General features: G+C 38.7%; 1 protein-coding gene across 1 annotated transcript; it reads left to right on the forward strand.

The window, feature by feature from the left end:
- Positions 1 to 12,256: 12,256 nt before the first annotated feature.
- MYB80 (myb domain protein 103) lies at positions 12,257 to 13,732 on the forward strand. Its single transcript, XM_078997453.1, has 2 exons — positions 12,257 to 12,707; positions 12,802 to 13,732. The coding sequence occupies exons 1-2, from the start codon at positions 12,445 to 12,447 to the stop codon at positions 13,502 to 13,504; spliced, it is 966 nt and encodes a 321-aa protein (XP_078853579.1). The 5' UTR covers positions 12,257 to 12,444; the 3' UTR covers positions 13,505 to 13,732.
- The last annotated feature ends 960 nt before the right edge of the window (positions 13,733 to 14,692 follow it).

Consider the following 14,692-nt stretch of genomic DNA (forward strand, 5'->3'; position numbering starts at 1 on the left):
AAGGGCAGACTGAAGAAGGAAACTACAGTGGGACTATTGGTCAAGCCAACCCACCGATAGTTAGGCAAAACCACCAGGATGGAGGAAATGATGGACGTGGATGCAAATACAAGGATTTCATGGCATCCAAGCCACCGAGTCTATCCGGAAGCCCGACGCCGGTGGAAGTCATGAACTGGATCTCTGAGATGGAGACAATGTTTGAGAGTTGCGAGTGTAGCAATAGGCAGAAGACTGCTCTTGCAGTTCCTCTATTGAAATCTGGAGTACTAAGCTGGTGGAAGCTATTAGCTGATTCAATGCCCAAAGGTGAAGCAAGCAAAATGTCGTGGGAGGATTTTCTGGTACAGTTGAAGATGCAATACTGCTCTGAGCAGGATCTTCTGGAGATCAGCAACGAATTCCAGAATCTGAAGAAGGGAAGAATGAGCGTTACTGAATACGCTGCAAGCTTTACTGAGAAAATGAAGCTTGTTCCTCACCTCGTCCCAACTGAACTCTCCAAGGTTAACAAATTTGCCCTCGGATTACCAGCGGACTTCGGCCCAATGGTCAAGCAAACTACCACTTTGAAAGCTGCCATCTGGGCTGCTAAGAATGTGGAGACCCAGATACGAGAAAAGGGTCTGGAGAGAACGAAAGTGGGAGAGAAACGGAAATTTGACGGATCCTTGAGGTCCGGTAAGAAAGGTAGATTCTCGAAGTCTAGTTCGAGAGGAGGAGGATCAGAAGCAAAGTGGTGTGACAAGTGCAAGAAGAAGCACTCTGGGAAGTGTGATGGAGGGGTCACTTGTTACAAATGCGGAAAGCCTGGGCACTATGCCAACGAATGCACTCTTAACCAGAAGGCCTGTTATGGGTGTAATGAAGAAGGGCACATTTTGAAGGACTGCCCGAAGAAGAAGGAGGCAGGAAGACCCAACATACCACCAAAGCCGAAGGCAAGAGCCTTCTAGATGACGCTCGAGGCTGCAAAGGAGGCAGCAGACGTCGCTTCAGGTACCTTTCTTGTAAATGGTTTGCCTGCAAATATACTGTTTGATTCCGGAGCCAACTACTCCTTTGTGTCGCATAAATTTAGTGCGAAATTAGCATTACCTGTAGAAAAACTTGATAACGCCCTAATTGTAGAAGTTGCCAGTGGCAAATTCGTACCTGTTAGTAATCGTATTAGGAACATCGTCATTGACCTAAACGGAAACGAATTCCAGGAGGAACTATTACCCATAGAGTTAAACGGTTTCGACATCGTTTTGGGTATGGATTGGCTTAGCGCCAACGATGCCGAGATATTATGCCGAAAGAAGATAGTTAGGATAAACCCACCCGGAAAGGAATCATTTATGGTGTACGGGGACAAACGCAGAGTGAGTTCTGGAATCATATCCTTGATGAAAGCTAGGAAATGTTTGTCCAAGGGATGTGCATCGTACTTGGCATTCGTAATCGATGCTAAGAAAGAAAAGAAAGAGGTGCAGAATATACCGGTTGTGTGCGATTATCCGGAAGTCTTTCCCGAAGATCTTCCTGGATTACCACCTGATAGGCAAGTAGAATTTCGTATAGACTTATTACCAGGAACAACACCGATAGCAAACGCACCTTACCGATTAGCACCGACGGAGATGAAGGAGCTCATGATGCAACTTCAGGAGCTGTTGGATAGCGGTTTCATTCGACCTAGTTCATCACCCTGGGGAGCTCCGGTGTTATTCGTGAAGAAGAAGGACGGAAGCATGAGGATGTGCATAGACTACCGAGAGTTGAATAAGGCAACGGTGAAGAACAAGTATCCATTACCGAGGATTGATGATCTATTCGATCAGCTGCAAGGTTCGAGCTACTTCTCAAAGATCGATCTTAGGTCAGGATATCATCAGCTGAAGGTGAGAGAGCAGGATATTGAGAAGACTGCATTCAGAACAAGATATGGACACTACGAGTTCTTGGTTATGTCGTTCGGACTAACCAATGCTCCCGCAGCATTCATGGATTTGATGAATAGGGTTTGTAAACCATTCCTCGATAAATCTGTGATAGTGTTCATCGACGACATTCTCATTTACTCGAAAAGCCAGGAGGAGCATGGCAAGCATCTACGAGAAGTGTTGGAGGTGTTAAAGAAGGAGAAGCTTTTTGCAAAGTTCTCCAAATGCGACTTTTGGATACGGGAAGTCCAATTCTTGGGTCATGTTGTTAACCAAGAAGGAATAATGGTTGACCCTGCCAAGATCGAAGCTGTAATGAAGTGGGAACGTCCGAAGAATCCCACGGAGATTCGAAGCTTTCTAGGATTAGCCGGATATTACCGACGATTTATCCAAGGCTTTTCTTTGATAGCTGCTCCATTAACAGCTTTGACCCATAAAGGAGCTACGTATACATGGAGTGAGAAACATGATGAGGCGTTCGAGAAGCTAAAGAAGAAGTTATGTGAAGCGCCGATACTTTCTCTACCCGATGGAGTCGAAGATTTCGCAGTTTATAGTGATGCATCTGGAGTCGGGTTAGGTTGTGTTCTGACCCAAAGAGAAAAGGTGATAGCATACGCATCTCGACAATTGAAAGAGCACGAAAAGAACTACCCCACTCATGATCTGGAGTTGGCAGCGGTAGTATTCGCCTTAAAGATATGGAGGCATTACCTCTACGGCACGAAGTGCAAGCTCTTCACTGATCATAAGAGTCTCCAGTATCTCTTTAATCAGAAGGAGTTGAACATGAGGCAACGACGCTGGCTAGAACTTCTCAAGGACTACGACTGTGAGATACTTTACCACCCAGGTAAAGCAAATATTGTTGCTGATGCTCTCAGTCGGAAAGTCAATCTTGAAAGAAGAAGGCCAAGAGCGTTAAGAATTGAAGTCGTCTCGATGATTGTGGAAAGTATCAGGAAAGCTCAAGAAGAAGCCTTAGAAAAGAATGACCGAAAGGAAGAACGTTTGGGAAAAACGTTAGTGTTCGGTACGAACAGTCGAGGACTGAATGTATTCCAAGATCGAATTTGGGTACCTAAGACGGGAGGAATAAGAGATCTTCTAATGGAAGAAGCACACAAGACCATGTACTCGATTCATCCCGGTAGCACTAAAATGTATAAGGACCTAAAACCCTACTACTGGTGGCCGACGATGAAGCTCGATGTTGCGAAGTATGTGGCTGAGTGCATAACATGTGCGAGGGTTAAGGCACAACATCAAAAACCGTATGGGAGTTTAGAACCCTTACCTGTACCCATGGGTAAATGGGAAGACATCACCATGGATTTTGTGACTAAACTGCCCAGAACAAAGAATGGACACGACATGATTTGGGTAGTCGTGGATCGTTTCACCAAGAGTGCACACTTCATAGCCGCCAACGAGAAGTGGTCTATGGATAAGCTCGCAAATGCTTACGTGAAGGAAATTGTAAGACTTCACGGTGTCCCTCTTACGATTGTGTCAGATCGTGATAGTCGTTTCACGTCAAGGTTTTGGAGGAGTCTACAAGAGGAGTTGGGTACAAAGTTGTGTTTGAGTACTGCTTACCATCCGCAAACTGATGGTCAGAGTGAAAGAACGATTCAGACGTTGGAAGATATGCTGAGAGCATGTACCCTCGAATTCCAAGGGAATTGGGACGAGCACTTACCTCTGGTAGAATTTTCCTACAACAATAGTTTTCACTCGAGCATCAAGATGGCTCCTTATCAAGCCTTGTATGGGCAGAAGTGTCGTACGCCGTCTTGTTGGCTTGAAGCCGGAGAGAAGCAGTTTATGGGCCCCGAGATAGTCCATGAGACTGCTGAGAAATTGAAGGTGATTAGGGAAAGAATGTTAGCAGCTCAGGATCGTCAGAAGAGCTATGCCGACAAGAAAAGACGACCGATAACCTTCGAAGTTGGGGATTCCGTTTTACTTAAAGTCTCACCGTGGAAGGGACTTATACGATTTGGGAAACGAGGAAAGTTGAGTCCAAGGTTTATTGGACCATTCAAAGTTCTTCAGAGGATTGGGAACCAAGCTTACAAGCTGGAATTGCCCGAAGAACTCAATGGTATTCATAACACCTTCCATGTGTGTTATTTGAGGAAATTCATGGGAGATGTTCCCGACATAATTCCAATCTCGGAATTAAGGATGGATGAGAATAAAAGGCTGATCGAAGAGCCTGAGGCAATTATTGACCGTAAGACTAAGAAGTTACGACGCAAGATGGTCGACTTGGTGCTAGTCCGATGGAAACATTCGAATGGGCCGAATCTCACTTGGGAAACAGAGGATGACATGATGAGTCGCTATCCACATCTGTTTGCTGATGCATGATTCCGGGACGGAATCATCCTAAGGGGGTGAGAATTGTAACGCCCGGGTTTTCAGGGCTAAGCATTTTTGTCAATGTAATAGTCTAGGTCAACTATTGTAACTCTTTTTGAAGTAATAAATATGAAATATTTGAGTATTATGTGAATTATGTGTGTTTATGTATTTATTATTTAATTATAAATGTATAATTAATAAAGAATAAAAATGAGCGTCAAAATTAAAGTGTGAGATAATCCCGATATCTCTACATAAAGTTGTAGAATATGTCTCAAGGTTTCCGTGCATATAAAGAATGCCGAAATCCGAGCTATAAAGAAGAAGTTATGGTCCGCCGAAGTTTTACGACAAAACCGGCACGACACCGGGAAACGTAAATAGTGAATTTACGATAGAAGACTTTTTAGCCTTAGCAATCTAAACAAAAGTCTTAGAATATGTTAAACTAAGAACATCGATAAAAAGAACGCCCAAATCTGACTTCGTATGAAGAAGTTATGATTTTTCTAAGATTCGGCTTAGCAGTGCACGGCCTGAAACTCGAATTTTAGTTCGAGCGGTTTTTGGCTTACGCAACATAAATGAGAGTTGAAGATCTCATTAATAGGAAATCAACGGTAAAAAGACAGACAAAAACAGAGTCCGTATGTAGAAGTTATTAATTTTACGCAGACGTTTAACAGTATAATCTCCTTGTACTGTTAAATTTAAGATCGGTCGAGAATTAGCTGACAGTGTCAAAATGAAAGTTGTAGATCTTATTATTACCTACGCGTGGATATAAAGAACGTCAAAAACGGAGGTCGTATGTGAAAGTTACGGATTTTAGAAGTCGGAAGTGTGCTGTGCGAAAATGGGTGATGTGGCACAATCTTGGCCATTGCTTTCTCCCCAAGGCTTGCCACCAGATGGTGACATGTGGCACCAAGTTCAGCCACATTTCACCCTATAAATACCACCTCTCCCACCCTCATTTTCTTCACACCTTTCCCATTCTTTCTTCTCTTTACTCTCTCTCTCTCTAGAACCTCTCTCTAGCCCCGAAATCCCCCGAAAAGCCTAGGGAACCTCCCTAGCACGAGGCGGAAGCCCCGGAGTGCTCGAAGGCTCTGAGAAGAAGAGCTTTTCGGCTCGGGAACGCTGCTCCAAGCAAAGCCCGGTTTTCTATAAAACCCGCTGTAAGTGAGCTACGCCTACGCTATTTTTAATATAACTTTTATTTAATTATAGTAACGTTATTAGGAACTTATAATAAATACTTGGGCTATTATTATGGGTTATATAAGTATTTTTTTTGACGCTTATATAATAATAATAATAGCTAGACTATTAATTAGTCTCGACGAATAATAAACTAAACTCTAGTGGTAATAATACTAGGTTTCGTCGAAGAAAAATTCTTTTTAAGAAGCGAAGCGCTGTCTGAGTTCGGAATCACCACCTTTTCCGGTGAGTGCATAGTTACCTTCAACTTACACTTAGATATGAAGTATTTTATATAAATTACGTGCTATGTGTGCATATTATCTGAATACTTGCTATCTATGCTAGATGAACGTTGTTATACATGTTTTCAATGATTTAAACTGTATATGTATTTTATATCTACGAAAATGTTGGGGTAAAACATGGGTAGATGTAATAGGTGATGTGTGATAAAATGATGAGAGGCCTCGATGTTGTTGTTGTTGATCCAGTCATCTAGCGGAGTATAGATGACGACCACGGACTCTTCTAGACAGTCCAGTGGAACACTAGCAGGCTCGCAACCTGTAGGTGTTGTGAACGATGTGTTCACCGGTGTACTCCATCCCCCACATGGTTGCCTATTAGGACATTTATTGCTGAGGAATCCCCTTAGCAGTAGTGTCCGTCCCGATGATGATCCTTAGGCTAGGTCCCTTATGATAGGTGTTTAGGGACGTAAAGTGAGGATAACGGGAACGGGTAATCGGGTTATTGTTGATTGATGAAATTAATAAACTTATTGTGGGTTGAAAACCCTATGTGCTCACCAGGCTCCCAAGCCTGACCCACTCAGTTTTATGCATTACAGGTAGTGGCGCATGAGCATAGGTGTGATGTTTTGGACGAGGGATTACGGATATAGGCCTGTAGATATGAAATAATGTAGTAAGGCTTATATTGTACTGTTTATACTTTTGATCTGTACGAACATGACATCCCGAGTCTTTTAATGAAATACATTTCTATGGAAATGCTTTTGATAAATCTTTATCATATTATTGTTTTGGGACAAATTCCGCAACCCTTTTATTAAAAGATAACTCTGATTTTGAAATAAAGTATAAACAAAACCGGTCTTTTCTGGCCGTGATTTTGGGGATGTCACAATATGTATGCTATGTTTTGTACAGACTGGACCGGAGGGTCCAACGATATAGACCGGACCGAAGGGTCCAACGATACAAACCGGACCAGAGGGTCCAACGAGCTACAGGACTGGATGGTCCCGCTGAGACACATTGACCAAAGGGTAATGTTGTAGCCTCGAGTGGCGTATGTGTTGCATGTGCTATTTTGGGGAACTCACTAAGCATTTATGCTTACTGTGTTATGTGATATGTGTTTCAGGTACCAGCGAGGATCGCGGGAAGGCACCAGCATGAGTCGTACACACTGAGGGATTTTATGTATTGAGATCTTGGGATTTGTTTTTATCAGATGATATGTAAACATTGAATTTTGGGATTTCTTAATGAATGAATTATATGTTTAAAATGAAAAATTGTTTTGAAAATTCACATTGTTACATAAAGTGAGCAATTTTTGGTCATTGGGGACCTAAAGAGGTCCAGATCTGGAACTATATTCTTGTGATAAGTCCAGATCCGAGTATGACCCTATTTTGAACCTAGAAGTGACCAAATCATTCCATGAAAAGAGATCTAAGCAAATGGAGATCAATGTGGTAACTTTTTACCTCTAAATGGATGCTCACAACCAGTAGATGCTGGATCCCAAGCCTTCTCCTATCTTCCAGCTACTCACACACACTCAAGGAAGCTCAAATATACGGCTAGGGTTTCTTTCTGGGTTATAAAGACGATAACAGAGGCTACACATGAGTCATAAATCCTTTAAATAGGGTACAAACCCCTGAAAATTAGGGTTTCTCTCTACAAAGCCTACTCGTCAAGTCAGGGTCTTCCGAATCGTCGGGTAGGGTTTAAATCCCGCATCTCCTAATAGTCTCTACTCGACGAATTTGAGCTCTCCAACTTGCCGAGTCCATGCACAAAACCCTAAATTTAATTAATTTAAATAATACCTGGAACAAACATTACAATACCTAAAAAACATGATTATTTTTGTGTGCTTTGGTATGTGAAGCTTATTCAACGACATGAAATCTATGTATGGATTTACATTTCAATTACTAATAATACGATTTCTATTTATGGTTTCATATTATCGATTTATGGTTACTTTCATTTCTATTGTTTTGATGTATTTGAAATATAGCAAAAGTAACAATAAAAATTGAAATAATGCCGTTTAATGTTAAACAATAGTCACACTTCAAAATTTGTGTGTCTAATATAAATTGGTCATGTTTTAAAGTTTTTTAATGTTTCTAAAATTATACAATGGCCACTTTATATATATTTTTTTTCATGTGGTTAAAAGGTTACAATAGTCATGATCTAAACTAAGGTGCTGTTTGTTTTTTGGAAAAAACCTCTTCAAACCTCTTACTGCTGTGCGGCGCAGCACACGCGCAGCACTTTTCATCTCGCAGCTGTTTGTTTTTTAGAAGTATTCTGAGTCAAAAACCTCTGCGCGTGCTCTGTTTGGCGCAACACTTGTACTGCCTCTTCCAACCTCTTCCAACCTCTTCTTCTTCTTATTTTATTGCTGAAATTTTGATTATATGTTATTAAAATTTTATTTCATATTTTTTTTCCTTTTTTTTTCATTTATTCTTATTGAATTTATTTTTCATTCTTTTTATATTCAATAATAATAATTTCTTGATGAAATATCATTATTTTTTACTGAAAATATCTTTATTTTTTTGTTGAAATATCATTCTTTTTTACTGAAATATCATTAATTTTTACCGAAATGTTATACATTATTAAATTTTACGTATTAAAAAGCTATTTCCGGTTTATAAAATTAGTTTATTTTAACTTTTTAATATCTGCAGCAGTATGTAGCTGTTAAAAAAACAAACACGCTTCTTATTATAGTCTGCAGCCGTTTGGTCCACCTCTTCTACTGCAGAGGGTTGCAGAGGTGATCCGCAGACTTCATGAATTTTTGCTTCAGAAAATCAAACAGCACCTAAATATGTGTCTACAAGTGTTTTAATATCTTGTTTTCAATGTTTTGTGACGATAACTTAAACAATAACAACGTCAAAAAAATGGTGTCAAATAATGCCACATGTCACTAAATTCAATAATCGCATGACTAATAACACTTATATTGTAACATTTAGCTAATATTTGTGTCAGTAAAAAAAAATCGATATGTTAATATACAAATAATGTGACAATATCCATATTTATGTTCATCTAAATTGTGTGTTGACATGACATTAATACTTATAGTTTAAATAATTATCTATAATTTTAGTACATATAATAGTCATAATCAATAATGTTTGCATGCCTAAATGATAAAATATGTTATACTAATGATCAAGTTTTATGGAAATATATAATACTAGTCACAATAACAAACACTGTTGTGTATATAAATAAATAACGATTACTTTTAATTGAATTTCTATTTCGAAATAATACAAAATAGTCATAGTTACGATTTTTTTTTATATTTTTGAGTTATAGCATCGGTTATAATAAATAATACAAACATAGTCGTAAGCTAATATTAAATCCACAATTTTAATAAAATATGTGTCTTTATAATATTTATAATCATGTTTCATTTAATTGTGTGTCTTTATATGATAGATAATAGTCACCACAAGGAAAAAGACCATTACCGGCGACAAAAGTCGCCGGTAAAAGTCCCAAATGTCGCCGGTACTGATAATAGCGGCGACGCGTCGCCGGTACTGCCTCGTCGCTATTGATCAGTTTGTCGCCGCTAAAGATAATAGTCGCCGCTATTAGTGTGTCGCCGCTACTGACAATTGTCGCCGCTAATAATCTTGTCGCCGGGACTGACATTTGTCGCCGGTAATAGTGTCGCCGGCAAAAGTGTCGCCGGTAATGATAACTGTCGCCGGTAAAAGTGTCGCCGGTAATTTGTTTTCAATTTTTTTTTTTAAAATAACGATTTTCGTTGCCGGTGATAATATCGCAGGTAAAAGTGTTGCCGGTGATAATATCGCAGGTAAAAGTGTCGCCGGTAATAACAATATTCGATTAAATATCAAAACCAATAGTGTCGACGCTAATTACAAAACAAACATCCTATTAAATATCAAACATAATAGTGTCAAACAAACATCCTATTACAAACAAACATCCAATATACAATTAAATATCAAAAGTCATACTATCCGAATAGCAAAACAACAAAATTTTTACATTCTACTAAGTAGCAAAACGAGACAACATATAAGTTTTTTTTTTTTGTGTTTTTTTTTTCCAATTATAAGTTAACTATATAACTTATTGGTTAATTAATTTGGAGTTAGCTTGGGTAAAAACTAGAAACTTTCTAGTTTTTGTATATAAGTTTTTAAACAATTTTATAGTTTTTTTTTTCAATTTATAAAAATAATGTATTTTTTTTTATTTCAATTATAGCATCCTACTTATACCAAAACCACATAGTTTTACATAATACATAAGAAGGTGAAATTCACATACTTTTACATACATATACCACATATACATCAAATACAAATACACACAAAATAACATCCTATTTAAACCAAATACACATAATTTCACATATATACATAATAACATCCTATTTATACCAAATACAAAAGTTTCACAATCATATATCACATTTACAACAAACATACATACATTCACATACACACAATAACATTCTACTTATAACAAATACATATAACTTCTACTAATATACCACATATACATCAAACACACATACATTGGAATATATATACCAAATTCACATATATTCAAACAAATACAAAATATACAATCCAATTTTCACATATGACAATTATCACAGAATTTCACATATAAATACAACTTGAAGCTATACAACTAATTGCAATTAAATAACCACAAACAAAAAATTGAATAACTTGCTTCTAATCCAAAACAATACCACCAAAAACAAAAATATGAACAATTTATTATCATTCAATCACTACATAAAGCTACAAATCAAAATTCATACAAAATTAAAAAGAAATCATAAAAAAAAACTTACCTTTCTTCAACAAATGGAGGCACCTACAAATTGATCCCAAAGCTTTAACCACTTGCTTGGAACAATGCTTCTAATCCAAAACAACACCACCAAAAATAAAGAACATGAGCAATTTATTATCATTCATACAACACAAAAATGAAATCATCAAAATAAAACTTACCTTTCTTCAAGAAATGGAGGTAGAAATTGATCACAAAGCTTTAACCACACCTAGGGACACTTGCTTGGAACAATGAGGGGAGAAATTTGCTTGAAAGAAGCAGATTGAAGAAGAAATCGGAAAAATGGTGAAGGAACTCGAAGCAAACAGAAAGGGAAATGAAGAAGGAACTGTAATCTGCGTGCGTTTTTTTTTTTTTTATCTGCGATCATCAATAGCGGCGACACCTTTAGCGGCGACGCGAGGGTCAATACCGGCGACAATTGTTAATAGCGGCGACAAACTGGAGGGAAGGGTACCGCGTCATTTTTAGCAGACAATTAGCGGCGACTTTTTTAGAGTTTTAGCGGCGACATGCGTTTCGCCGGTATTAGATTAGACCGGATAAGGCACCCCACCCGTTGGATTGGATATCTCATCGAACGGTTGAGATGCAATGTAGGGAGAAAGTGCGGATTCGGGTGACAACCCTTTAGCGGCGACACTATTAGCGGCGACTATTGGCTTTACCGGCGACTCTAGCTAGAGTCGCCGGTAAAGCCAATAGTCGCCGCTAATAGTGTCGCCGCTAAAGGATATATTTCTTGTAGTGAGTCACACGAAAAAATTATTCTTGTAACGAATTATTAGCAAATCGTCACTTGTAAAATTAATTACATGTAACCATTCAGTGAACATGGTTATGTTCAACCAAGTTTCATGTTTGAACTGTGTGACAATTTATTAGCAAATCGTTACACTGAAACATGTATGTCGCCGTTGTGATATACAGTTACTACAATTAATAAAAAAATTGTCTCTATTTACAGGTTAAAACCGTAATATTGGATAAAATGATTGATTTGTACAACAAAATTCTCTCTGATACATTACTAAATATTAAATTAATCATAAGCGTATCACTATATATATACAGACACGCATATTGTCACATTTTTATGGTGTGTGATGATATTTTTATATAAGTGATCAGAGCACACACGTACGGGACCAGCAACTCTTGCAGGAAAGCTTTGTAATGCAAAGAAACAAGAATATTAATTCTTGACAAAATATTCATGTTCTACCAATAAACAAAACATGCATGTATGAGCAGCCACACGTGCACCTCGAAAACCTTAACTTTCGTTGGTTGCCACTTTTGTATGACCAGATCGGTAAGCCACCCAACTCTCTGCAGAAAGCCAAACGGTCAACCATGGACACACGTACGTACGTAGACACACACACATGAGAGAGAGAGAGAGAGGGTTGACCAAGTGTTTTATGAGTGAGCTACCTGCCAATGTCTCACACGCTCTACGGCGTTGAATTCTTTATTCACAAATCACAAAGTCATGCACCTTTTATGCTAATCATGCAATGACCTCCATTTCTATACTTAAATACCTCACCCAACCACAAAATATATATATTTAATCATACACATTCTTGATAGAGAATAAATTTTCAACTTAACAAAACCTTGATATTTCCTCTCCATTCCACACATATCCTCTTTCTCTTCTCCTTCTTTCTCCTATTACCTTTTTTATAAGTTTTTAATTCCATATCAAAAACAGAAAACTCTGTAAACTTGCTGGCTATTGCTTTCTAATTATAAAGAAAAGAAAAAGGGAAGAAGGGATGGGTAGAATCCCATGTTGCGAAAAGGAGAGTGTGAAGAAGGGTCAGTGGACCCCTGAAGAAGATCACAAGTTGTCTTCCTACATCGCTCAACATGGGACTCGTAACTGGCGCCTTATTCCCAAAAATGCAGGCCTCCAAAGATGTGGGAAGAGCTGTAGGTTACGTTGGACTAACTACCTACGCCCTGATCTAAAGCATGGACAATTCTCCGATGCTGAAGAACAAATCATTGTCAGGCTACATTCTGTTCTAGGCAACAGGTACAAATTAACAGCACCTATGATGTATGTATGTGTGTGTATGCATTCTCATGAGAAAAATCTGAGAGATTGTACCTATACGATGCAAGTACAGGTGGTCCGTGATAGCCGCACAGCTGCCAGGACGAACAGACAATGATGTGAAGAACCATTGGAACACGAAACTGAAAAAGAAGCTCTCAGGTATGGGAATCGATCCAGTTACGCACAAGCCTTACTCCCACCTCATGGCAGAGATAGCCACCACTCTCGCACCTCCACAGGTGGCTAACCTCGCAGAAGCAACTCTCGGATGTTTGAAAGATGAGATGCTTCATCTCCTAACCAAGAAGCACATAGATATTCAATTCCAATCCCCTACTCATGCTCCTGCACCACCACAAAATGCCTCCACATCACCTTCTTATAATATTTCTTCTAAGCATGAAGCAAATGATGATCATGATACGATTGAAAAGATCAAGCTTGGATTATCAAGGGCAATCATACACGAGCCACAGACAATCAACAAACCTTGGGACGCTAACGGAGCATCATCTGCAAACTTTCCTGGATTTCATTATGCCCTTCCATCGTTTGGTCATGAAGGAGACGGATCTCCCTGGAGTCAGAGCATGTGCACGGGTAGCACATGCACGGCAGGTGACCAGCAACCTCAGTTTCATTCAAAATTAGCCGATGGTAACGCCGATGACTCTGAAGGAGAAAAAGATACAAGAAATGTTTCAAGTATGTTCAGCCCCGACTGTGACTTGTGGGATCTACCTTCCAACGATCTCATGAATCCTTTAGTTTAGATAAGATCCAAGATTGGAAAAGGCAGAATAATAAATCCACATGTTCCTTAATATACACAAGTATCAAAGAAGAAGCTCGTCTTATCCCTCTACGCTGCTAAAAATCTTGAATCTTTTTTTTAACGGCAAAAAATAAAATAAATAAAAGGCTCGAAAATAGTGATGAGCTAGGGTAAATGCAAACTTGAATCTTTAAGAACATGCATCCACAATACATAGTAGGATGTCATGGCGATAATCAATGTATATGAAATTCGGTGGTTGTGTAAGTATTTAACCATAAAAATGAATCTTCTAAGTTGACAAAACTGCAAAAATATCCCTATTGTATGCATCTTTTTCGAGGTTTGGTCCAAACATCGATTTATTTATTTATTTATTTATTTTTTGGTTTTATGGTCCTTTGGCCTGGTTTTGTATGTGGAAATGGTCTCCCAACTTAACTCCCGTTAAATTGTTGTTGTTAACCCAATCACGTGCCACCCACATGAGGACATTTTTGTCTTTTCAACTTTTAGGGACCATTTTTGCAAATGGAAAATATCTTATACCCTTTAAATGTGCCCCACCATTGCTATCTTCCCCAATGTCTTCCTCAACGACTCTTTTCTTCCTCTTCTTCTCAAGCTCTTACAATAATAATTGTGCTTTGTTTTTGTGGAATGCTTGTTGTAATGAAAACGTCATGGACCCAACTGAATCCTGAAAAGAGGTTTTTTGCATGCCCTATAAACGATTCTGTTTGTGGGTTTATCTGGTGGCTTGACCCCGATAATGTGTGCTAGGGCTAAAGTCGTCATACCTGATCCGCTAAGAAATTTGAACTCAGTGCAAGAACGGTGCAATCAGTTGGTTAAAATTGACAACATGCTAGAGGATCAATGCAATAGATTGATAAGCAAAAACAACATCTTGGTTAAAACTGGCAACATGGGGTTCTTTTGTTGTAAGTTGATTTGAACATGTTTGTAATGAATTATGTTCTAAATCCCTATTTTTATCAACTACAAGTTTGCTTCCTAACATCCACAACATGTTGATCTTGCAAAGCTCCAGCTACCTGATACTTGTCTCACCCATTCCACCTGGAAATATATTGTGAAGCAACTCATTTTCGGGCATCTGGGATGCTTGTTGTTGTTGGTGTAAGAGGTCCTTTAGCCCTTTTCATTTCCTTCATAACATTTC

Source organism: Lactuca saligna, chromosome 5 (assembly GCF_052625555.1).
Source record: "Lactuca saligna cultivar CGN05327 chromosome 5, ASM5262555v1, whole genome shotgun sequence".
NCBI classification, from domain to species: Eukaryota; Viridiplantae; Streptophyta; class Magnoliopsida; order Asterales; family Asteraceae; genus Lactuca; species Lactuca saligna.